General features: G+C 40.3%; 1 protein-coding gene across 2 annotated transcripts in view; it reads left to right on the top strand.

Annotated features, from left to right (window-relative positions):
• KIAA0319L (KIAA0319 like) overlaps positions 1-26840 on the top strand; it is a 107169-nt gene that overhangs the window by 27135 nt on the left and 53194 nt on the right. For both annotated transcript variants that reach the window (XM_079946571.1, XM_079946570.1), the window contains exon 3: positions 11878-12392. In XM_079946571.1, coding sequence (XP_079802697.1) covers positions 11878-12392 — 515 coding nt within the window. The remainder of the gene's footprint in view (positions 1-11877; positions 12393-26840) is intronic.

Raw genomic sequence — 26840 nt, 5'->3', positions numbered from 1 at the left:
CACCTCACACCAGTCAGAATGGCCACCATCAAAAAATCTACAAACAGTAGATGCTGGAGAGGGTGTGGAGAAAAGGGAACCCTCTTGCACAGTTGGTAGGAATGTAAATTGATACAGCCACTATGGAGAACAGTATGGAGGTTCCTTAAAAAACTAAAAATAGATCTACCACATGACCCAGCAACCCCACTACTAGGCATATACCCTGAGAAAAACCATAATTCAGAATGACACATGTACCCCCTGTGTTCACTGCAGCACTATTTACAATAGCCAAGACATGGAAACAACCTAAATGTCCAATGACAGATGAATGGATAAAGAAGATGTGGTACATATACGCAATGGAATATTAACCATAAAAAGGAGTGAAATTGGGTTATTCGTAGAGATGTGGATGGACCTAGAGTCTGTCATACAGAGTGAAGTAAGTTAGAAAGAGAAAAACAAATATTGTATATTAATGCATATATGTGAAATCTAGGAAGATAGTACAGGACTTCCCTGGTGGTGCAGTGGTTAAGAATCTGCCTGCCAATGCAAGGGACATGGGTTCGATCCCTGATCCGGGAAGATCCCACATGCTGCAGAGCAACAAAGCCCATGTTCCACAACTACTGAGCCTGCGCTCTAGAGCCCACGAGCCACAACTACTGAGCCTGCGTGCCACAACTATGGAAGCCTGCACTCCTAGAGTCTGTGCTCCGCAGTGGAAGAAGCCACCGTAGTGAGAAGACCGTGCACCACAACGAAGAGTAGCCCCTGCTCACTGCAACTAGAGAAAGCCCACATGCAGCAACAAAGACCTAACGCAGCCATAAATAAATAGATAGGTAGACAGAGAAATTTTTAAAAAGAAAAATAGTACAGATGAACCTATTTCTAGGGCAGGAATAGAGATGCAGACATAGAGAACAGACATGTGGACACCAGGGAGGTGAGGGGGTAGACGAATTGGGAGATTAAGACTGACATATATACACTACCATGTGTAAAATAGGTGGCTAGTGGGAACCTGCTGTATAGCACAGGGAGCTCAGCTCGGTGCTCTGATGACCTGGATAGGTGGGATGGGAGATGGGTGGAAGGGAGGTCCAAGAGGGAGGAGATATATGTATACATATAGCTGATTCACTTCATTGTACAGCAGAAACTAACACAACATTGTAAAGCAATTATACTCCAATAAAAGAAAAAGAGTTAATGAAAACAGAAAATTAACCAATTTGTCATATACAGTTAGCATAATATTCAAAGGCCTAATTTGTGATACAGCAGTATGTGTGCTCTAGTAATAACAAAAAAGATGTAGCTTTAGGTCTGATAACTACTGTAATTTTAATGTTATTTTGAGATGTGACAATTGGAACACGAGAACATCTATGGTTTCCCTTGGTGACAAAGTCACACATCTGATACTACTGTGATTTATTGCCTATATTCATAATCAGTGGAAGTGCTTTGATACCTTAATTGAAAATAAAAATGCAATTCACCCCCCCAAGAAAAAAGTACGTGCAAATTTTGCCTATAAAATATCCTAACCGTGTATAGTTTTCCACAGAAACTTGGTTCCCCCTGCACCCCCCACCCCCAGTTCCCAGGAGATTTATCAGCTGCTTTTTTTTTTTCAGATAATACCAGTGGGGCATTCTCTCTACTCCCATTCCCACCATCTCAGACCTCCCACTGGGATACCATTTGATGAATTTGGTTAAAGTATGAATTCCCAAATGACCTTAACTGTATAGTTCCTAAGATAGCAGGCATTCTGTCTCTACTTCCTTCTTGGTTGCCAGCCAGCACAGTTTCCAAGTTAGCTGGAGAAGTCAAGCTTGTTACCTGAGATTTAAGAATGCTGGAGGCAACAGCACTGTCTAAATATTTCCAGAGTTGTTCACAGCTTTCTAAAAGTATTTGATGAATTTCCTTCTGGCAGTAATTCTTATATTCTATAGGCTTTTCTACTCTGCTGCAATTATGAAACCTGGTCTAGATTTTGTGCCAGATTATTAGAATTCTATCTTTTGAGAGGTGGTAATGTTAAGTAAGCATTGTTAGTTCCAGAGCCTCCTGTTTTGGGGATCCTTCAGGTAATTCATATGAGAGACCTGTATTCTCTGCTTTGTCAAGACTTTAGAAAGAAAGGGATTGGCTCTGCCTTCGTTTTCACCCTGGGTAAGCTTTCTGTGTGCTCCTACTAACAGTGAGTTCTAGACTTTCCCAAAGGAAAAGTCTAAGATTCTACCAACCGTAAGCCCTTTTTGGTATAAGGATTTAGTATTACTTTTGTTTAGGCCCTGGGAGCAGAGCCAGGCTATGGCCGTGTGGGCAGGAGAGGAACTGATCTAAAACTGGAGCTTATTTTCATCTTACCTTTTATCCAAGTTACTTGTAGAATCCAATATTGACTCTTCCACTGCTTCCCTGCTTCCTCCTCTAATGCATCCTTTTTCTCAAGAGTAACAATAATGAAAACTGAATCTCAGAGAAGTTAAATTACTTTTCAGAGGTTAAATTACTAGTAAATGATAGATCTAGAGCTGAAACTAGAACCCTTGTCTTTTAATCTAAGAGGAAGAATTATGATCCACTGAATAGATGAAAAAGAACTGCTCCCTCTCCCGCATTTTTGTTATTGAACACATAATGGAGCAACATTAAATAACATTTAATTTAAAAAAACCCTCAAATACCCATTAACTGAACATATGAACTAACAGATCAGAGTACCTCCTCCCCTTATTGGGAACTATTGGGATTAATTTTTTTAGCAACACTGAAGCCAGCTAACCCCCCCCAGACATTACCTGTCATCAGTTCCTCATCAGTTATTCCTGGTCACTGTTGAAGATATAAGTGCTTCTGATCATCTGTTCTCTCCCAGGCTCTATTCCTTTGAGCTAATACAAAGGATCAGATTGTCAGATAAGACTCATAAGAATCAGAGATCTTACCCATTACTAAGCTTTACTAATACTTTTTTTTTTTTTTTTTTTTCTGTACATGGGCCTCTCACTGTTGTGGCCTCTCCCGTTGCGGAGCACAGGCTCCGGACACACAGGCTCAGCGGCCATGGCTCATGGGCCTAGCCACTCCGTGGCATGTGGGATCTTCCCGGACCGGGGCAGGAACGAACCCATGTCCCCTGCATCGGCAGGTGGACTCCCAACCACTGCGCCACCAGGGAAGCCCACTAATACTTTTTTTTAATTTTTATTTTTGGCTGTGTTGGGTCATCGTTACTACATGCGGGCTTTCTCTAGTTGTGGCGAGCGGGGGCTACTCTCCGTTGCAGTGTGCAGGCTTCTCATTACGGTGTCCTCTCCTGTTGCGGAGCACGGGCTCTAGGCGCGCGGGCTTCAGTAGTTGTGGTGCAAGGGCCCAGCTGCTCCGCGGCATGTGGGATCTTCCCAGACCAGGGCTCGAACCTGTGTCCCCTGCATTCGCAGGCAGATTCTTAACCACTGCGCCACCAGGGAAGCCCAGTAATACTTTTAAGAATATGGAAATCAAGAGGTATAAGTGAAGTAGGGAGAGTCTGGAACATCCTGTATGAACCCGCAGGTTGTTCCTTCCCTCATTGAATATGTTCTCTCCAGCCCAGAGTAGTGGATGAGATCTGTAACTGAGGCTTCCAGGTCACCTCACAAAGCAGGGAGAATGTTTGGGTTATGAAACATTTCTCTTTTATACTACCAGATAGTTGTATAGCTTATGCGACATTCTTTGCGGAGCCATGGAAGCGAAAGAAGTCCTCCCCACCTGCTTTTATCTCCTCCTCTTTCAAGATCTTAATTTAACCAGAGCTGCTAGTAACAACTAGGGAATTAGAATTTTTTGCTACCTTCTCTTCGACCTTGTAATCTCCATAAATCCCCTTGACCATTTCCCTGGAGTCTAAATATGTTCCCCTCTCCCCCGCATTCCATTGGTAAGACATCCTCCGTAACTTGCCTGAAAGCTTTCACACCAAGGATGGATAGGCAGCCATTCCTGTCATCAGTTCCTCATCATATTTTTCCATCTTCTTTCTTTCTTGCTGTGGAGTGCCTTAACCATTACGATTTGTGTGAGTCTGATTTGACGTTCCCATATAAATTTGTGCTTTTCAACTCACTGGCACTTACCACCCCTCCCTTCCTAACTTTTTAACTGTGACAAGAATCCACTGAGTTACTAAACCCTCTCAATACTCTAATTCGTCAGTCAGGACATTGGATAGAGAGAATGTTCTGAGACCTGGCTTTCTCTTGGGGAAATACATATTTCTCTCTAGCCTGCAGGCAGTGGTTGCTCATTCTCCCATATCCCATTTACCTCTGAGTTTGGAGGTGGATCTGACTCCTCACTGTCATTTCTTGAACATTACTCCTCCACTTCCATGTAAAAACTTCTTCTTTTTGAGGTTTATAACACTTCTTACCCCTAATCATTACTCACCTACCAACTGTCATTCACCCTCTCTCATTTATTGTGGCATATGGGCCTCGTCTCTTTTCAAAGTTCTGCCATCAGGGCTTCCCTGGTGGCGCAGTGGTTAAGAATCTGCCTGCTAATCCAGGGGACATGGGTTCGAGCCCTGGTCCAGGAAGATCTCACATGCAGCAGAGCAACTAAGCCCGTGTGCCACAAATACTGAGCCTGCAAGCCACAACTACTGAAGCCTGCACGCCTAGAGCCCATGCTCCACAACAAGAGAAGCCACCACAATGAAGAGCAGCCCCTGCTTGCTGCAACTAGAGAAAGCCTGCACGTAGCAACAAAGACCCAATCAGCCAAAAAAATAATAATAATAAAAAATAAATCCTGCCATCAGCCTGGATGTCTTCAGTATGACCCTCTCAGTACCTGGCCATCTGACAGTTCCTTTGTTCATTCTTTCAATACTTCCTTCATGCATACATGCATTTATTTGTGCATTCATTCAAAAAGCGTTTTTGATCACCTACAATGTAATGTGCCGAGTCCTATGCTAGAATTGGAGATACAGTGGTGGGGGGGGGGGGAAGCCAGATGTGGTCCTGTCATCCTGGAGCTTACAGTGAAGCTGTGGGGGAAGGACATTGAACAGATGATCACACAAATACATGTAACTTTATAAGTGCTATGATTACTTTGAAGGAGAGAGGCAACAGGACCCAAAGGGTGTACTAGAGAGACCTGTCTTAGCATGGAGTTAAGACCTGTCTTAACATTTCTTCTCTGAGGAAATGATGGTTGAACTGCAACCTCCTATGAGGAGTTAACTGGTTAAGGAAAGGAGGCAAGAAAATTCCAAATAGCAGGGGCAGCATGTACAAAGCCCAGTTAGGAGAGGGAGCGTGGTCCATTTGAAGAATGAATGAAGTCTGGTGGTGGAACATGATGAAGGAGGGAGAGCATGATATAAGGTGGGGCTAGAAAGGTAGGCAGGGTCCAGATCATACAAGATCTTTTTAGGTTATGTTAAGGATTTTGATTCATTCAAGGGAGTGAAACCATTGAAAATTTTAATATTTTTAAAATTTATTTTTCCAGATATAATACATATACATTGTACAAATTCAAAAGGTATAAAAGGGTATTTAGTGAACAAACAAGTCTCTCATCTACCTAGTTTCCCCTCCTAAAGGCAACCATGCCAGTTTCTTGAATATTCTTCCAAAAATAGTCTATGCATACACACACACACACACACACACACACACACACACACAAATTGTATTCTTTTTTCCCCACACACAAATTGTAGCATACTGTACACACTGCTATGCACCTTTCTTTTTCCACATAATGTTTTAATGTTTCCTGGACATCATTTCATATCAGGACTATAGAGAGTGGCCTTATTCATCCCAGCAACTGCATAAATCTTCCTTAGTTTGTTTAACCAGTTCTCTGTTGAGGGATGTGTAAGTTATTTCCAATATTTTTCATCAAACAATGTACAGTAACTATGTTTGATATCATGTCACATATATGATAATGTATCTGATAAATAAGTTCCAAAGTTAGCTACCTTTATTCTGTAAAGACTGAATTTCTTTCCTTCATAGCACTCCATTAAGTTTGTAGTTCTATGTTTATTATGTCTGTTTAATCACTGTCTCCCCCATCTAAATTATAAGCTCCATCAAAGAGATACCTAGCATGGAACAGATGCTCAATAATATTTGTTGGGGATTTCCCTGGCGGTCCAGTGGTTAAGGGTCCGCACTTCCACTGCAGGGGGCTCGGGTTCAATCCCTGGTCAGGGAACTAAGATCCCACATGCTGCTCAGTGCGGCCAAAAAAAAGCTAAAAAAAAATTTTTTTTGAATGGATGAATGAGTAAGGAGATAAGGATAATAGCTAGATGGGAAGTAAGGGCTCCTTATTAGTTAAAGCTTTGAGGTTATCTTTCACACCAGACAGAAATAATTTGCATCTCTATAAAAATCAAAGTCATTTGGAACTTATCTCTTCTATAAGTTAACATCTAAATTTAGACTCTACTCAGTAGTAAATAGTAAGTCAAACAAAAGTATATTCTCTTACACCAGGGGTTGGCAAACTTTCTTAAAGGGCCAGATAGTAAATATTTTAGGCTTTACTGGTCTTAAGATAACTCTATTGCAGGTACTTAACTCTGCCATTAGAACAGAAGCAGCCATAGGTAATACATAAATAAATGAATGTGACTATGTTCCAGTGAAACTTTATTTACTATAATAGGCAGCAGCTGGAGTTGGCCCTTGGGCCATAGTTGGCTCCCCTGGTTTAATAAATCAGTAATGATAACCCTTCTTTCATTCCTGATATTGTCAATTTGTAACTTTTCTCTTTTTTTCTGTCATCAGTCTGACTGGAGCTTTATCAGTTTTATTGACCTTTCAAAAACAACTAGATTTTGGTTTCATTGATTTTTCTCTGTTGTTTTTTGTTTGTTTTCTGTTTCAGTGGTTACGCTTATCTTTACCTTTCTCTGCTTATCTTGGATATATTTTACTCTTTTTTTTTTCTGTCTTTTATGATGAAAGCATAAGATCATTGTTTTTTTTCCTGTTAAAGTTTGGCCTTTATTTTTCCAGATCTTTTTGAATGCATATATCTACAAACAAAAAAGCTTCATTTTAAAGAATATAAATAAGACCATAATATATAAATTTTCTGCAACTTGCTTTTTTAACTTAACAAGGTATCATGGGGATATTTCTTTGGCTGTATACAGAACTCTACCTAATTCTTTTCACTTGCTGTATAGTATTCTGTAGTAACTATTTCTATATTGATAGACATTTAGGTTCTTCAAATATTTTACAGTACAAACTATTACTATAATGAAGTCCTCACAAGTGGGAAGTTCTCCAGGATAGAGGTATACAGAATATTTTTGTTAGATGTATAATTTATTGAATGTCTTCTCTTTGATGCTCAGAAGGAATAAACTACTTCTATGTGATTTACCACAATAACTACATTTCATGGCTCTTTCTTTGCTATGAATTATCTTATGTTGTTTAAGGGCTGAACTTTGGGGAAAAGTCTTCCTATATTAATTTTGTTTACAAGACTTTTCTCTGGTATGGCTTCTCTGATGTCCAATAAAAACTGAGCTAGCTCTTCATATGGGCTTTCCCACAGTCATTACATCAGTAGGGTTTATTTCCACTATGAGTCTTCTGATGTTCAGCAAAGGATGTATACCTGAAAGATTTTCCACATTTACTACAGCTATAGGGTTTCTCTCCTGTATGCATCTTTGATGAGTAATAAGAGTTGAGCTCTTCCTAAAGCCTTTTCTGCATTCATCATACCAGTATGGTTTCTCATCAGTATGGATTTTCTTATGTTCCAACACAGTTGCGTTATCCCTGAAAGCTTTCCCACATTCATTACATACAAAAGGCCTTTGTCCACTATATATTCTCTCATGATGAGTAAGGGCTACCTTCTGAGCAAAGACTTTCTCACAGTCTTTACATTTGTAAGGATTTCTGACTGGTCTGAATTCTCTGATGACCTAAAAGGATAGAGTTCTTTCTGAAAGCTTTTCCACATGCATTGCATTTATAGGGTTTTTCTCTAGAATGAATTCTCTAATGATTAATAATTGTTGAGTGCTTCTTGAAGAATTTCCCACATTCAGTACATCTATAAAGTTGTTTTCTTATGTGAATTTTATGATGATTAAAAGAAATGAGCTGCTCATAATGGCTATCAAACATTGTTTATGTTTATGGGATTTCTTACCAGTATGATATCTCTGGTGTCTAATAAAGGAGGAATTTGAAGACTTTCCTACATTATAGTACTACTTCTCTATGGAGCTTCTGTCCTCCCACTTCAGGCCTATATCAACTATGACACTTTTTGTTTGCCCTTTCAGAGCAGACAGTTCAGAAGTATTTTGCTTTAGGGCTGACATCTTTGTTTCGAATCAGTACACCTGGACTGCACAGGTACCTGGTGGAACTTCTCACACTTCCATCCAGGGCTCTGCCCCTTGCTCCAGTTGGGCTATTAATTTTGGTTTGAAAGAGAGAAAAGCCCCATAACAACAGATTCCTATAGATTTCCAACATCATATCTCTGTACATGTCCATTGAATGGCATCCAGGTATCTTCATTCAATCTGGGTAGAGGCCATAGCCTCATCCCCAAATGTCAAGGATCCCTAGATCCAGGCTCTTGGTAGTCTTGGAGCCATCTGTCTTCTGAAGTATTCTTCCATGCAAGGGCAGAGAACACTGCTTAGACCAATAGTTCTGGATGCTAGAAGTCCAAAATCAAGGTGTTGGCAGGGTTGGTTCCTTCTGAGACTCTGAGTAGAATCCTTCTTTGACTCTTCCTAGCTTCTGGTGATCACTGTCAGTCCTTGACTTTCCTTGCCATGCAGCTGTATCATTTCAATCTCCGCTTCTGTCATCACATGGCATTCTCCCTATGTGTCTTTCTAGATCATTGATTTTAGACTTTTCTTCTTTTCCAAAATAAGCATTTAAAGCTATAAATGTCCCTCTAAACGTTGCTTTAACTGCATCCCACTAATTTTAACATGTTCTGTTTTCAGTTTCATTTAGTTCAAAATACTTTCTAAACTTTCATGCAGTTTTAACCTACACTTGGTGTAAATTAGTATTATACCAGGGAACCACTGTCCAGCTGTCTGGAGGTCTTTCTCTGTGTAGCTTCCTCCTTTCCGGTATGTCTCTAGCTATCATAGTCACCCTGAACTCTGTTTCCTCAACTCAGCAAGACCACGCTACTCTGCTTGGGTTCTTCCTGTTACACAGTCTGCAGCATGCCTATCCTGTAAACGGAAAGCCAAGGTGGTCCTAGGGCTCACCCTTGTTTATTTCCTTTCTCTCTGGGATCACAGCCCCAGACCACATGTTGCTCAGTGTCCAAAAACAATTGTTTCATATATTTTGTCTAGTTTTCTAGTTTCTCATGGTAGAAAAGCAAGTCCTATGGCAATTTCTCCTTCAAGGGCAGAAGTGGAGGTTACAGTACATTAAAAAAATTTAAATAAAATAGTGGCTTATAGAAAACTGCAAGCTATTTTCATCTTTGTGGACCTTTTCACTATATTAAATATGAGAGACTTTCTGAGAAGAATGATGGAAAGTTGATATAAAGGTAACTGAAAGTAGTTACTGATGTAACAATTTACTGATTTCAACAAACTCTGTACACTCAGCTGTTACCAAGATTCATACCATTGGTTATTGCTTAGGAAAGTGGATGAGGAAATGAGGAGCATTTCCATAGCTCTTGGTAACTTCATTTTTTTCATAGTTTCTATTTATTCATCTTTTCTTAAGTAAGTTCTGTTTTTTTCTGGCCTCTAAATTGTCTTGTCTGATGTTAGGTTGGTGCCCATGTTTCTCTCTTTTTGTTTAAAGAGCAATGGCAGGGACTTCCCTGGTGGCACAGTGGTTAAGAATCCGCCTGCCAATGCAGGGGACACGGGTTCGATCCCTGGTCTGGGAAGATCCCACATGCCACAGAGCAGCTGAGCCTGTGCACCACAACTACTGAGCCTGTGCTCTAGAGCCTGCGAGCACAGCTACTGAGCCCACATGCCACAACTACTGAAGCCCACGCACCTAGAGCCCTTGCTCTACAACAAGAGGAGCCACCGCAATGAGAAGCACGCACACTGCAACAAGGAGTAGCCCCCGCTCGCCGCGACTAGAGAAAGCCTGCATGCAGCAATGAAGACCCAACGCAGCCAAAAATAAATAAATTTTAAAAAAGAAAGAAAGAAAGAACAGTGGCAGATTGGCTTCCATAGTGCTTGACTCCATAATCCAGAAGGCTGCCTGTTTTTCTCTTATCTCTCAGTTGACTGGTGTCCACATTTAGTAATTGTTTCCTGGGAGTCACGATGGCTTTGGCAGATTATCCAGTTGTTGCTTTAGTCAGTCATAGCCCTTTTTCAGTTATGTGTACATGCAGACATGACTATCCATCTATTCAGTGGTTTGATTCTACTACATATTTTCTATATGTAATTCTACAATAAATTTTTATGTTATAACCCCAGGGCTAGGGCTAGGGTGAAGAAAGAGGTACCTAGGGTATGAAATTTCAGGAAACACTCACTCTCGAGATGGGGGTAAGCTGGGACTTCCCTGGTGGTCCACTGGCTAAGACTCTGCACTCCCAATGCAGGGGGCCGGGGTTCGATCCCTGGTCAGGGAACTAGATCCCACATGCAGCAGCTAAGAGTTCGCATGCTGCAACTAAGACCCAACGTAACCAAATAAATAAATATTAAAAAAAAAAAAAAAAGGTGAGGGTAGACCAGCCCTGCACTTACATGACTCTAAGAGTGAGTACTTCATGACTCTAAGAGTGAGCACTCTAAGAGTGTGCCTGAGGCATCTCTCTTGCCTCATCCTGGTTCTGGCTTTGTATAACCCTGACCATAGTTGGTTACAGACACCTATATAACTAAGACCTTAAAATGAACTCTGTATAAAAACTTTAATTCATAACACGCTTTGACTTTATTTCATCTAAGAAAACAGAAATGAGGTGATATTTCAGGAAAATCAATACCATGCCTGAAAACATTCAATGGCTCAAAAGTTTATCTGTAAGCGACGTTAGCCGGAATTTTGGACCATGTTATCTAGGTTAACCACAGTACGTCACTGTTGTACTTCTATTCCTTTATTCTTTTTCTTTTTTTTAATTAATTTTTATTGGACTATGGTTGCTTTACAATGTTGTGTTAGCCTCCAATATTTCTTATTATGACACGGCTTAGAACTTAGAAGTTCATTCTAGCAGAGTACCTCTCATGATTAAAATTTTTGGTAAGCTTGACTGACTACTGCTCTGGTTGATGCTGTGATATGTAAAACCACCTGACTTTGGTAAACCATTGATTAGAGAATGGATGAACCTGAATCCTGCAGTAGATCAAGAGTACTCAGTTTGTGTTGCTGCCAGTTCAGTGGGCAGAGTACTCCATCTTCTTCAGCTGGCTGCTCTTCTGGTCCCATAATCTTCATACTGTCCCTGAGAAATGCCTTGGAGGTGAATGTGAGGTCAAGTGGTGGGACTCTGCCCCCATCCTTCAGTACACTTCCATCAGAAGAGCTCTTTTGTTTTGTTTTTTCTGTTTCAAGAACTGGAGTTCTGTTTAAAAGGTCTACATGCAAGGGACTCATTGAGGAGGGGAGCCAGTGATGAATGTGGAGCAGTACTTCTACAAGCTAAAATATCCTGAGCCAAAAAACTCTCTCTTTTGTGTCTTTTATTCCACTTACTAGACAGCTTTCCCACCCTCTTAAAAACCAATCTTCAAAACAGCCTCAAATGTTAGAATTCAGGACTCTTTACAGAGCTGTAGTCTCTGTTTTTATTTCATTTTTAAATGTTTTCATTCTTTGTTTTTAGATGCCAAGGAGAGCAGGTGCCAGCAGGCGAAGACACAGTTTGGAGTTGGCCTGAGATCTGGGGGAGAAAATCACCTCTGGCTTCTTGAAGGAACCCCCTCTCTGCAGACATGTTGGGCTGCCTGCTGCCAGGACTCCGCCTGTCATGCCTTTTGGTGGTTAGAAGGGATGTGCATTCAGGCAGACTGCAGCAGGCCCCAGAGCTGCCAGGCTTTTAGGACAGACTCTTCCAATTCTGTGCTGGTGTTTTTAAAAAAATTCCAAACTGCAGATGACCTGGACTTTCTACCTGAAGATGATGTACCACATATTCTGGGGCTAGCTTGGAGCAGGGTATCTTGGAGGAGGCAGAGCCCACCCAGAACTCCACTCAGACCTACTTTATCTTCCAGTGACCAGCAGAGCTTCATCAGGAAGCTTCGGAAGAGAGAGAGTCCCAGTGAAGAAGTAGCTACAGTGACACAGCCTTCTAAAATGAATGAGCGAGGTGATCTGAATACCACTAGCTCTGCAGAGGTAAGCATATTATGAATAAGGAGCAAAGAAGCTGTTTAATCTGCTTTCACATTTGGCACATACATGAGCTATGAAGCTGGTGCTTGTGGGCGGTGCTCCTAGGCTGAGGAGTGTATGTATAAAGCTGCTTGGCGTCATCTTAGTAGGTGCTGCTGCCCAGATGTTCAAGGTAATTTGACCTCAGAGACGTTCTTTCTGACAGTCTGACCACTGTTTTGGTAAAAGCAGAAAGCTGCTCATTATCTCGTCTCAGCTGGCTCTTGGCTACAGGTGAGTGCAGTTGTGTGGGTGTTAGTCTCCACCAACAGTTCTGCAGTGTTTTCTGCCAGATTGCAGAACACTTGATTGATGTAGTTGCAGTCAAGTTCTCCTCCTCCTCCCCCATCTCCCTCCTGTAAACACATTCCTTAGGAGGTAGTTTCTATTCCACTCTGAAGTAACCATGCCTGGTATTGCAGATGAAGACCTGACCTGCCGGGCTGGGGAGCTGAATGTGGCCATTAGCCAAGAGGTCTCGGGTGAATTCTTACCAAGCTTTGTATGCCAAGGGAGATACCACCGGTAGAGTTTATTCTGCTTATTATGTTTCTTCATTGTTGATCTTCCTGGGCGAATGATTAAAAGGAATGACTCACTCTGTGCTCGTTCTCCCTTGATTGCTGTGACTTATTTTTGTATTTGTTTTGTCCTAGTTGTCTCTATCAAGTTGAAGCCATACTAGGGAGGCTACTGCATGCTAGGCACTGTGTGTGCTAATCGTTATATTATGTCATTTTGTTTAATTCTCATAGCAATATTTCCAAGTATGTATTATTAGCCCCGTTTTACTAGTGAGGAAACTGAGGCCCAAAGAGGTTAAACAATTTGATCATACAGCTAATGAATAACAAAGTTAGAATTGGAACCCAGATTTAATATTAAGGAAAAACCTTTCAGTGCAATATTAGAGATACAGTGTTAGGTTCAACATGCCCATAAACATTTATGGACATTTATTATAAATGTCAGGTACTTTTCGAAGCGCTAGAGAGATAAAGGTAAACAAGACATGATCTGTGCCCTCAGGGAGTTTACAGTCTAGTGGAGACTCAGGCATGAAGATGGGTATTTATGATAGTGTATAATTATTGCATTAGTTGATTTACGAACAGTAGGAGCACAAAAGAAGTGATCCTCCTGAGCAGGCAGGTGATGTGTATGTACAGGGAAGACTTCACTGAGATGCTTAACTTATTTCTTGAAGCATGTGGAGGATTTCACTAGGGGTTTAAAGGTAATAAAAAACATTCTGGAGGGAGATCCAGTGTATGCAAAGGCTTGGTTACACATTTACTATCTGCAACTATCTATCTGTACAGGACAGTACAGGTCCTGTACTAAAAGCAAGGCACTAGGAATATTATAGGAAATAAGATCATGATTCCTGCGCTAATGGAGCTTACCCTCTGACAAGGAAAATAGACATGACGTTTATGATAAATAATTATAAGCTTGATGCACATTATGAGAGGGTAAGTGGAGTGCTCTAAGAGCATCTAACAGAGACCTAATTGAGACTGAGGGGTAAAGTTAGGCCACCCTAAGTAAGGAAAGCTTAAGCTGAGACTTAAAGTAGAAGTAGGAATTCGGAAAAGAAACAGGCAAAGAGTAATTCAGGCAGAAGGAATAACAATTTCAAAGTTGGTTAGGTGCCCTAGAAAATTGGAAGATCAGGAAGTTGGGAGAGACTGGTCTTGCTTGGCAGACAGAGCAGGAGAGCTAGTGGAGAAAGAACAGGCTTCAGAGATGTGCAGAACCTTGAGGCCTTCTTAAAGTATTAGTTTATCTTAAGCAGGGAATGAAATGATCAGATATGTTTTGTGTGGTGAGTAGACTGGAGAAATGCAAGAATGTACATGGAGCAATCAAGTAGGAGGCTCTTCAGGCAAGGGAACCGTCTCACTAAAGAAGGCAGTTGAAGATACGCGAAAGGGGATAAATGATAAATACTCCCTCAGAGCTGAGGTTCTCAAACTTTAACAAGTGTCAGAATCACTTGGAGGCCTCGTTCAAAACAGATTGCTGGGCCCAAGCTCCAAAGTTTCTGATTCAGTAGGTTTAGAGTGGGGCCTGAGAATTTGCGTTTGTAACAAGTTCCTAGAGTGCTGATGCTGCTAGTCTGGGAACCACACTTTGAGAACCATTCCTTATAAGGCAGGTGGGTTAGAATCCAGAGCACAGGGCTTCCCTGGTGGCGCAGTGGTTGAGAATCCGCCTGCCAATGCAGTGGACACGGGTTCGATCCCTGATCCGAGAGATCCCACGTGCCGTGGAGTAGCTAATCCCGAGTGCCACAATTACTGAGCCTGTGCTCTAGAGCCCGCGAGCCACAACTACTGAAGCTGGCGTGCCTAGAGCCTGTGCTCCGCAACAAGAGAAGCCACCACAAGGAGAAGCCCCCGCACCACAATGAAGAGTAGCCCCCTCTCACCGCAACTAGAGAAAAAGTCCGTGCAGCAGGAATAAAGACTCAGACGTAGAGAATGAACTTGAGGACACGGGGAGGGGGAAGGGTAAGGTGAGACGAAGTGAGAGAGTGGCAGGGACTTATATATACTACCAAATGTAAAACGGATAGTGGGAAGCAGCCACATAGCATGGGGAGATCAGCGCGGTGCTTTGTGACCAACTAGAGGGGTGGGATGGGGAGGGTGGGAGGGAGACACAAGAGGGAGGAGATATGGGGATATATGTGTATGTATAGCTGATTTACTTTGTTATAAAACAGAAACTAACACACCATTGTAAAGTAATTATACTCCAATAAAGATGTTAAAAAAAAAACCCAAATGGAAGGACCTTCTACAAAACTAGTAGTCTTCAAATATGTCAAGATCATGAAAAAGAAAGACAGAACTGTCATAGATTGGAGGGAACGAAGCAGATACAACTAAATGCAGTGTTGGATGCTGGATGAGTCATGGACAAGAAAAAAGACTTTTTCCACTGAAAACAGGCAATATTCAAATAAGGTGATTAGTTAACAGTACTATATGAATGTTAATTTTCTGGCTTCAATATATATGTAAGATGTTAGCCTTAGGAGAAACAAGGTGAAGAGTATTTAGGAACTCTATACTATGTTTGCAACTTTGCAAAATAAAAAGTTTTTAAAAAGGCAGTGCCTGACGCACACACACAGAAAGCCTGTGCACAGCAATGAAGACCCAATGCAGCCAAAAATAAATAAATAAATAAATTTATTAAAAAACAAAAAAGAATCCAGAGCACAAGATTAGCCTTAAGCAGGAGGAGAGACATCTCCTTCATTGTGATAGGAAGGAAGAGATGGGTGGATATAGATGCGGCTAAGGTGGACTTTTAGGTTTGATAGGAGGAAATTGTGGTAGTTCTAATCTCATTCTTGTTTTTTCTGAAGTGGGATAGATCATTTATTGAAAGTAGAAGCAGAGGTAGGTGGAGTGGGGTTAGGTGGGTAGTAAGCAGGAAAATGAGAGGTCTGGAGAGAGTGGTAAAGGCCTGAAATGGCCATTGTGAGGGGTAGGAGATTGTAAACTAGGTAAGGAAATAGAAAGATTGCTGGGTGTCATTGAAGGTGGAGACCATGAATTTATAATTATAGTTGTATGATTCTCCTCAGTAGCTCTCAGCAACCCTGTCAAGAAAAGCCTGATAGTTTGATTCATCCAAGATTAGAACTTTGCCAATTTTGTATAGAAGGAAATTGGGGCGTTGAGACTGAGGTTGTTGTCAAGAGAGTGGATGAAAGAGAGATGTAAGAAGAAAGGAAAAGAGACAAAAATAGGAGGAGCTGAAGGAGATTCAGTAGAGGAGTCTGGCATTCAGAGGTTCGATGATGGGAAGCAGATATAGGGGGACAGGTAAATGTGCTGGAAGGACAGAAGGTAGTCATCAGAGAGTGAGATATTTGAATTTAATATTCTGGAGGTGGAGAAGATATGGTGATTAGGGGATCTCGGGTGAAACTATGGAAGAGAGTTGCTGGGGTAGAGCAGAGAAGAAATTTATTGGTGACAGGGAACTCATAGAACATGTTGAATGAGTTATCCATGTACACATTGAGATAGACTTTAATAAGGATGATGATAATGATGACAGCAGTAGTAGCTAATGTTTACTGAGTACTTACTACTATTAGTAAGTACTATGTACTTAGTACTATGTCAGGTACTATTTCGAACCCTGTACACGAATCAACCCTTTTAATCTATGCAACAAATCCTGTGAATTACTATTACCATCTTTATTTTATAAATGAGGAAACTCAGGAAAACAAAGGTTAAGGAACATGGCAACATAGCTATATGTGGTAGTACCAAGACTTGAACCCAGCAGTCTGATTCTATCCGGAGTCTGTCCTCTTAATCTGCTTACTCTTGAGGCAAGACTTGCAGTGAAGAGGAATTTTGAGATCCAGATGTCAAAGCCATCAGTAAAGTAGGAGGAGTAATGAGTAAGTTGAGAGATGACAGCTATGATGAGAGTTGAAGTATTGTGCAGCAAGATAGCAAAGGAGAAGAGGTTTTTACAAAGAAGATAGAAGAGTAATGATTTGCAAAGGCATTGAGAAGGGGAGCAAATAAATAGCAACCTACCTTTAATCCTAAAGTGTGGGAGAATAAGTAGCCATCCTATTGCAGAGATAAATGGGAAACAGTATCCTCAGGGGAGGGCAGGCTTACACTTAAGAATAGGAGGTCAGGGCTTCCCTGGTGGCGCAGTGGTTAAGAATCCGCCTGCCAGTGTAGGGGACGCGGGTTCGTGCCCCGGTCTGGGAAGATCCCACATGCCACAGAGCAGCTAGGCCCATGAACCACAACTACTGAGCCTGCGCATCTGGAGCCTGTGCTCCGCAACGGGAGAGGCCACGACAGTGAGAGGCCCGTGCACCGCGATGAAGAGTGGCCCCTGCTCGCCGCAACTGGAGAAAGCCCTTGCACAGAAACGAAGACCCAACACAGCCAAAAATAAATATAAAAAATAAATTAATTAATTTTAAAAAATTCTGTGAATGTTTAAAAAAAAAAAAAATTGGAGGTCAGGGACTTCCCCGGTAGTCCAGTGGTTAAGACTCCGAGCTTCCAATGCATGGGGCTTGGGTTCGATCCCTGCTCGGGGAACTAAGATCCCATGTGCCATGTGGTACGGCCAAAACAAAAACAAAAACAAAAAAAAAGAGTAGGAGATCAGGGATCACTTTATGGGCATGTGACCTGTGCAGTCCCCACACTTAGAAAGACCTTGTTCTTGATTTAATGCTCTGCTCTCGTTATCTTGAAATTCTTAATTTTTGAATATGGAAGCCCACATTTTCATTTTCCACCAGATCCTGAAAATTTATATACCCTCTCCTGCAGGAGGTATAGGGAACAAAACATGAAATGATTGAGTGTACAGGTGACTTTCTGATCATTTGAACTGAATATTTGGAAGAAAAGGAGGTTGGGTTTTAAAGGAGAGGAAGTATATAGATCATTGTAGGGATAACAGTGTGGTGTGGTAAATGGTTCACAACTGGGTTTTCCCCCAGAAAACAAAGTCAAGCCCTGAGTTGTAGACTTTGCCAGTTTTCATGGTGTAAATACTACCACCGTGACCAATTTCAAGCTACCAACATGAAGTCACTGAACACAGAGTTGGCAGAGATGAACACAGAGTTGGCAGAGATGAACACAATCGGCATATGACCTGGCTCTAGCACACCACAGGATAATGATGATCAGTAAAATTGGACCAGTAAAATTAGAACTTTTGTAGATTTAGGCCTGACGGTCTTCTGGAAAATGATAAAAACTCAAACTTAGGCCTTACGAAATTCAGGTATATGCTGGAGGGAGGATCCTGAAGTTGTGTTGGCTGGGGAGTTCTTTTTCTTGTTGTTCACCAGTCATAGGCAGTGGCAATAAATTGCTGCTAGTGAACAGGGTCTCAGGCTTTATGGTCTAACATGGAGAGTGGGTGGACATGGGGGGAGGAATATTGAACTTGAACTTTGAAGCCCTAGGAGTGGGAGTGCGCTTTCTGCAGTGTCGCACATAGGCATTTCGCATCACATGTTGGGAACTGCAAGCATTGCTGAAAAATGGGGCAAAGTGAAGTCTTCAGATCCAGACAAGTTACATTTGACCTTATATGCCATGCTTAGGAGCTTGATTCTCATGCTGAAGGCCATGGATAGCTCTGGAAGGGTGGTAGGAACTTCTTGTACATTCAGAATAGTTAATTGCTAGGCATTTCTTTTAGGAGAGGACTTGGAGTTCAAACTTCTGCTCAATACATTAGGGAGAGTAAGAGAAATGTATATACTGCAGATCTTCTAATTAGGGATGACTGACTAGCAGCAATAGTTTGTACTAAAATTTTAGTTTGTACTGTTTTCACTAAGGTAGGTCAAGCAAGTCTGCATCCAAAGGAGGAAGAAATTGTATCATATATTACTCTTGTCTTGCCTGAAATGCTTGCAGCGTTGCAAACGCATGGGGTTGTCAGTAGTATTTTTCATTCTTTTGAAAACATATATATATTGCATTCAAGAGTAGGTATTGTGGACCTTCAGCAATTCCAGAAGTGGAAAGGAATGTCATCAATTTATTCCCCTTTCTCAACTTAGAGAAGGAGAGGCTGGTACTGCTTGGTTGAAGTACTTCATCCTTTCTGGATCATGAACCTCTGAATTGTTGGCGGGAGGGGCATGAAGGCTTGTTAATTGGGTACTGGCACATTTACAGTACGAGGAGTTGAGCCACTGGTTATTAATTGCTGCCAGTCCTGCTTTGTGAAAGGAGGAGTGTTCTCTTTGAGCCCAGGGAAAGAAGGTCCAATTAGGTATCCCCACATGTAAGGTTTGACTTTAGAAAGACTGAGGTGCTCCTTTCTCTACCGGCACCATTTCCCCGTTTCTAGTCAATATTACAGCATTTCAACCCCTGCAAGCCGGTGGCTTTCTGTAGAACAGATGACTGAGAAGGATAAGTGAGCCAAGCTCTTGGACACCTCTCTGCTGCCTTTTATCCCCAAGGAAAACTCTTATGCTGACTTTACAGAAGGTTGGAACTTACTTAGCTCTTATCCCAAGGTAGAGGCGTGGGGTGTGGGCAGCAACAGAGAAGAGCCTTGCATAACCAAGGACAGAAACCCAAGCAGTTCTGTTTCCCTTCATCCATATTTTTGTTTTGTTTTGGTTTGTTTTTTAAGGTTTTTTGCTTGGTTGCTTTCTTTTGGTTTTTGTTTTAAAATCTTCCCTTTAATCCTTTAGACTTGTGAAATTTTTACCAAGGGTTCATTTATTCTTCTGGCTATTACTTCCTGACAAATTTGGAATCTCTCAGGACCTAGTTTTCTCCAGATTCTCATTCTCAGTTATCTGAGCAGCAGACACCAAAAATTTTTCAGCCCCAGACCCCCTTCCAGCCCTCTGGCCTGGACAAGTTTTGTGGGTTTCTCATCCCTCACTGACCTAGACCCTTCCTGTACTGTGTGCATATATTCACTAAGTGCCCCCTCAACGCCCCCCAACCCCCGCCATTCTGATGTTACATGAGTGGCTTGTTGCATCAAGAGAAAAACTGGGCAGCCGGTTTCCTTGTTGTGTGTGGGTATGCAAAAATCCCTGCTATTGTACGTTTCCTTTTTCGGAAGTATTAGTGCCTGAACCATAATACTTTTTCCTTATTTTTTTCTCACTATACCTGCACTCTTTCTCCTCTAATCTTCTAAATCTTCTGGCTCTTTTATCTGATTATCTGGGTTTTTTTTTTTATTGAAGTACAGTTGATTTATCATGTTAGTTTCAGGTGTACAGCAAAGTGAGGTGGTTATGTATAAATGTATATATCTATACATATATATGTATAAATAAATGTATCTACATTCTTTTTAAAATTCTTTTCCGGGGTTTCCCTGGTGGCGCAGTGGTTGAGAGTCCGCCTGCCGATGCAGGGGACGTGGGTTCGTGCCACGGTCTGGGAAGATCCCACATGCTGCGGAGCGGCTAGGCCCGTGAGCCATGGCTGCTGAGTCTGCGCCTCCGGAGCCTGTGCTCCGCAACGGGAGAGGCCGCAACAGTGAGAGGCCCACGTATCGCAAAAAAAAAAAAAAAAAAAATTCTTTTCCATTATAGTTTATTATAAGAAGTTGTATATATGTCAATCCCAGTCTCCCAGTTTATCCCCCTCCCCATCCCCTGGTAACCATAAGTCTGTTTTCTATATCCATGACTTTACTTCTGTATTCTAAGTAAGTTCATTCGTACCCTTTTTTTTAGATTCCACATATAAACGACATCATACGATATTTGTCTGTGTCTGACTTATTTCACTCAGTATGACAATCTCTGGGTCCATCCACGTTGCTGCAAATGGCCGAGTAATATTCCATTGTATATATGTACCACATCTTCTTTATCCATTCATCTATCGATGGACATTTAGGTTGCTTCCATGTCCTGGCTGTTGTAAATAGTGCTGCAGTGAACACTGGCGTACATATATCTTTTTGAATTATGGTTTTCTCCAGATATCTGCCCAGGAGTGGGATTGCTGGATCATATGGTAGTTCTATTTTTAGTTTTTTAAGGAACCTCCATACTGCTGTCTGTAGTGGCTGCACCAATTTACATCCCCCCTCCAACAGTGGAGGAGGGTTCCCTTTTCTCCACACCCTCTCCAGTGTTTATTATTTTAGAGTTTTTGATGATGGCCATTCTGACTGGTGTGAGGTGATACCTCATTGTAGTTTTGATTTGCATTTCTCTAATAATTAGCTATGTGGAGCATCTTTTCATATGCCTGTTGGCCATCTGTTTGTCTTCTTTGGAGAAGTGTCTATTTAGGTCTTCTGCCCATTTTTTGATTGGGTTGTTTGGTTTTTTTGATATTGAGCTGCATGAGCTGTTTGTATATTTTGGAGATTAATCCCTTGTTGTTCACTTCATTTGCAAATATTTTCTCCCATTCCGTGGGTTGTCTTTTCACTTTGTTTATGGCTTCCTTTGCTATACAAAAGCTTTTAAGTTTCATTAGGTCCCATTTGTTTATTTTTATTTTTATTTCCATTACTCTAGGAGGTGGATCAAAAAAGATCTTGCTGCAATTTATGTCAGAGAGTGTTCTGCCTATGTTTTCCTCTAAGAGTTTTATAGTATCTGGTCTTCACATGATGTGATTTTAAATGGGATTTTTAAAACTTTCTCTTTCTGATAATATCATTGTTAGTGTAAAGAAATGCAACAGGTTTCTGTATATTAATCTGGTGTCCTGCTACCTTGCTGAATTCATTTATCAGTTCTAATAGTTTTTTTTTTTTTTTTTTTTTTGGTGGTACGCGGGCCTCTCACTGTTGTGGCCTCTCCCGTTGCGGAGCACAGGCTCCGGACGCGCAGGCTCAACGACCATGGCTCACGGGCCCAGCCGCTCCGCGGCACGTCGGATCTTCCCGCACCGGGGCACGAACCTGTGTCCCCTGCATCGACAGGCGGACTCTCAACCACTGTGCCACCAGGGAAGCCCCTTTTTTTTTTTTTTAAATGGTTTATTTGTTTATTTATCGGCCACACTGTGCAGCTTGTCGGATCTTAGTTCCCTGACCAGGGATCAAACCTGTGCCTCCTGCAGTGGAAGCACAGAGTCCTAACCACTGGACCACTAGAGAATTCCCTAAACTGTATATGTTAAAGTGTACAATTTGATTATTTTTGACATATGTATATACCCATAAAACCATCACCACAAGAAAGATAATGAACATATCATTACCCCCCAAATTTTCTCCTGTCCCTTTGTAATGTCTTTCCCATTCCCTCCCTTATGCCTAGGCAACCACTGATCTGCTTTAGGTTATTATAGATTTTCTAGGGTTTTTATTTTTTTTATTTTTTCCTTTTTTTTTTCCTTTTTTTTCTAGGATTTTTAAATAAACAGAATCATATTTACATTACGTACTCTTTTTTTTTTAGAAATTTATTTTATTTATTTACTTTTGGCTGCTTTGGGTCTTTGTTGCTGCGCACAGGCTTCCTCTAGTTGCAGCGAGCGCGGGCTACTCTTCGTTGTGGTGCGCGGGCTTCTCATTGTGGTGGCTTCTCTTGTTGCAGAGCATGGGCTCTAGGTGTGCAGGCTTCGGTAGTTGTGGCACGTGGGCTCAGTAGTTGTGGCACACGGGCTCAGTAGTTGTGGCACACGGGCTCAGTAGTTGTGGCTCACAGGCTTCAGAGCGCAGGCTTAGTAGTTGTGGCGCACGGGCTTAGTTGCTCTGCGGCATGTGGGATCATCCCAGACCAGGGCTCGAACCCATGTCCCCTGCATTGGCAGGCAGATTCTTAACCACTGCGCCACCAGGGAAGCCCTATGTACTCTTCTTTTTAACAATTTTATTGAGGTATAATTTACATACCATAAAACCCATTCCTTTTAAGTGTACAATTCAGTGACTTTAGTAAATGTATAGAGTTGTATATCATAACCACAACCAGTTAGTTAACATTTCCATAACCCCCAAAACTTCCCTGGTGCTCATTTGCCCAAAACTTCCCTTGTGCCATTCCTACTCCCTCCCCCAACCCCAGGTATCCCCTAATCTGCTGTCTCTGTAAATTTTGTCTTTTCTGGACTTTTCATGTGAATGGAACCATGCAACATGTAGTCTTTTGTGTCTGGCTTCTTTCACTTAGCATAATGTCTTGATGTTCATCCTTGTTGTAGTATGTGTCAGTAGTTGGTTCTTTTAATTACTGAATAGTGTTCCATTGTATGGACATGTCATAGTTTGTTTATCCGTTCACCTGTTGATGGACATTTGGGTTGTTTCCAGATTTTTTAAGCTGCTGTGAACATTTGTGTGGTCTTTGTTTGTACATATGTTTAAATTTCTCTTGGTCAAATACCTGGGAGTGGAATAGCTGGGTCTTATAGGTCTATATTTAATATTTTAAGAAATTGCCAAACTGTTTCCCAAATAGTTGTACCATTTTACATTCCCATTAGTAATGTATGAAAGTTCCAGTTGCTCTGCATTCTCACCATCACTTGGTATGGTGAGTCTTTCTCATTTTAGATATTGTAATAGGTGTGTAATAGTATCTCTTTTTTTTTTTTTAAGCTTTGCTTTTTAGTACTTTAATGCTTCTTTCATTATTCCCTTGTGGTATCTCTATAGTGCCATTTTATTTTATTTTATTTTATTTTATTTATTTATTTTTTAACATCTTTATTGGAGTATAATTGCTTTACGGTTTTGTGTTAGTCCCTGCTGTATAACAAAGTGAATCAGCTATATGTATACATATATCCCCATATTCTCATTATGGTTTTGATTTGCATTTCCCTAAATACTAATGATGTTGAACATCTTTTCATGTGCTTATTTGCCATCCATATGTTTTTGGTAAAGTGTTCATGTTTTCCCCCATTAAAAAAAATTGGGCTGTTTTCATATATATATATATATATATATATATATATATATATATACACACACACACATATATTTTGCATGTAAGTCATTTATCAGATAAGGGATTTACAAATATTCTCTCTCAGTCTGTGACTTGCTTTTCATTCTGTAAGCAGTGTCTTTTTTTTAATTGATTTTTAAATTGAAATATAGTTGATTTACAATGTTGTGCCAATCTCTGCTTTACAGCAAAGTGACTCAGTTATACATATCTATCTATCTATCTATGTATAGATATAGATAGATAGATAGATAGATACATTCTTTTTTTAATATTCTTTTCCAGTATGGTTTATCCCAGGAGACTGGATATAGCTTCCTGTGCTATACAGTAGAACCTTGTTTATCCATTCTAAATGTAATAGTTTGCATCGCCAACCTCAAACTCCCAGTTCATCCCTCTCCCTCCGTGCCTTCCTCTTGGCAACCACAAGTCTGATCTCTATGTCTGTGAGTCTGTTTCTGTTTTATAGATAGGTTCATTTTTGCCATATTTTAGGTTCCACATGTAAGTGATAGCATTTGGTGTTTGTCTTTCTCTTTCTGACTTGCTTCACTTAAGTATGATAATCTCTAGTTGTATCCATGTTGCTACAAATGGCATGATTTTGTTCTTTTTATGGCTGAGTAGTATTCCATTGTATACATCTTCTTTATGCATTCATCTGTCAATGGACATTTTGTAAGCAGTGTCTTTTGAGGAGCAGATATTAATTTTGATGATGTCCAGTGTATCAATTTCTTTTTATGGATCATGCTTTTGATATTGTATCTAAGAAAGAGTTCTCCTAAGTTTTCTAAAGCTTTTATAGTTTTAGGTTTTAAATTAAGGTCTAGAATTTTTTTTGTGCACAGAGAGAGCTGTGGATGGGAGGGTTTTGTTTTGTTTTTTGGCATATGAGTATCAAATTGTGCTAGCACCGTATTTTTACCATCCATTTTCAAGCAAGTGAATTGCTTGTCACTTTTATTGAAAACCAGTTAACCATATGTTTATGAATCTATTTCTGGACACTCTTTGGTTCCACTGATTTATTTGTCTATATTGACATCAATACCACACTGTCTTGTTAGCTATAGCTTTGTAATAAGTCTTTAAATCAGATAATGTAAATCTTACAGTTTTGTTCTTTGTTATCAAAATTGTTTTGGCTCTTCTAAGTCCTTTATATTTCCGTATACATTTTAGAATCATCTTGTCAATTTCTTTTTAAAAAGCTTTCTGGGATTTTGACTGGGGTTATGTTAAGGCTGTAGATCAATCTGGGGAGAATTCATAGCCTTATAATAATAGTGAGTCTGTCTACTGATCCATGAACACAGTATATCTTTCCATTTGTTTAAGTCATCTTTAACTTCTCTCAGCAGTGTGTTTCAGGGTAAAGATTTTACGCATCTTTTGTCAGAATTATCCCTAAGTATTTCATTTTTGATACTATTATAATTGATATTTTAAAAAATTCAGTTTCTGTTTGTTGCTAGTGTATAGCAATACAATTACTTATTGTATCTTAGGAAGATGTAACTATTATGGAAGGACACAGAGAGATGTAACATTGCTTGCTTAGAAGATGGAGGAAGGGGACCATTAGCCAAGAAGAGTACATGGCCTGTAGAAACTGGAAAAGGCTAAGAAATGGATTCTCTCCCTCCTTCTGAACAGACTGGCTAGGTTTTCTCAAAGACAATCTTTGGTTTCATTTCTTTTTCTCTGTTGCTTTTCTATTTTATTGATTTCTGTCTAATTTTTATTGTTTCATTTCTGCTGTTTAATTTGGATTTCATTTGCTCTTTTCTAGTTTCTTAAGGTGTAATCTGAGGTTGTTGATTTGAGACTTGCTTCTTTTCTAACATGGGTATTTTAGTGCTATAAATTTCCCTCTAAGTATAGTTTTAGCCACATCCTACAGATTTTGATATTGTGTTTACAGTTTATTCAGATCAAAATACTTTTAAATTTCCCTTTTGACTACTTCTTTGACTTTTGGATTATTTAGAAGTATATTATGTAGTTTCCAAATGTTTTGGGGAATTTTCCAGATGTATTATTGATTGGAAATTTAATGCCATTGTAGCCAGTGAACATTGTATGACTTGAATCCTTTTAAATTTATTGAGACCTGTTTCAATGCTGAGAATATGGTCTATCTTTGTGAATGTTCCAAGTGTACTTGAAAAGAATATGTATCCTATTATTGTTGGGCAAGTGTTATATAAATGTCAATTAGATCAAATTGGTTAGTGTTGTTCAGATCTTCTATATGCTTATTTTCTATTAATTTCTATCAGTTATTTAGAGAGGTGATGAAATACCACACTATATTTGTAGATATATGTTTCTCCTTAGTGTTAGATTAGCTTTTGCTTCATGTACTTTGAAGTTCTATTATTTGATGTATAAATGTTTAGGATTGTTTTGTCTTCTTGATGAACTAACCCCTTTATCGTGATAAAATTTATCCTCTTTATCTCTGGTAGTATTATTTGCTCTGAAATCTGTTTTGTCTGATATTAATATAGCCAGTCAGGCTTTCTTTGGTTAGTATTAGCAAGGTATATCTTTTCCCATCCTTTTACCTTTAACCTATTTGTGTCTTTATATTTAAGGTGGCTTTCTTATAGGTTTCGTAGAGCTGGGTGTTGCTTTTTATCCAATCTGACAATCTCTGTCAATTACTTGGATTGTTTAGACCATTTAATGTGATTATTGATGTGATGGGATTCAAATCTACCTACTTAGTTTTCTGTTTGTCCCATGTGTTCTTTGTTCATTTATCCCTATTTTTATGCTTTTCTTTGAATTAATTATTTTTCATTCCATTTTACCTCTTTTTATTGACTTATCAGTTGTGATAGTTAAAAAATGACCCCCCGGGCTTCCCTGGTGCCTCAGTGGTTAAGAATCCGCCCGCCAATGCAGGGTACACGGGTTCAAGCCCTGGTTCGGGAAGATCCCACATGCCGCAGAGCAACTAAGCT

Source organism: Stenella coeruleoalba, assembly GCF_951394435.1.
Source record: "Stenella coeruleoalba genome assembly, chromosome: 1".
Lineage (NCBI taxonomy): Eukaryota > Metazoa > Chordata > Mammalia > Artiodactyla > Delphinidae > Stenella > Stenella coeruleoalba.
This window is presented reverse-complemented; position numbering and strand designations above follow the sequence as displayed.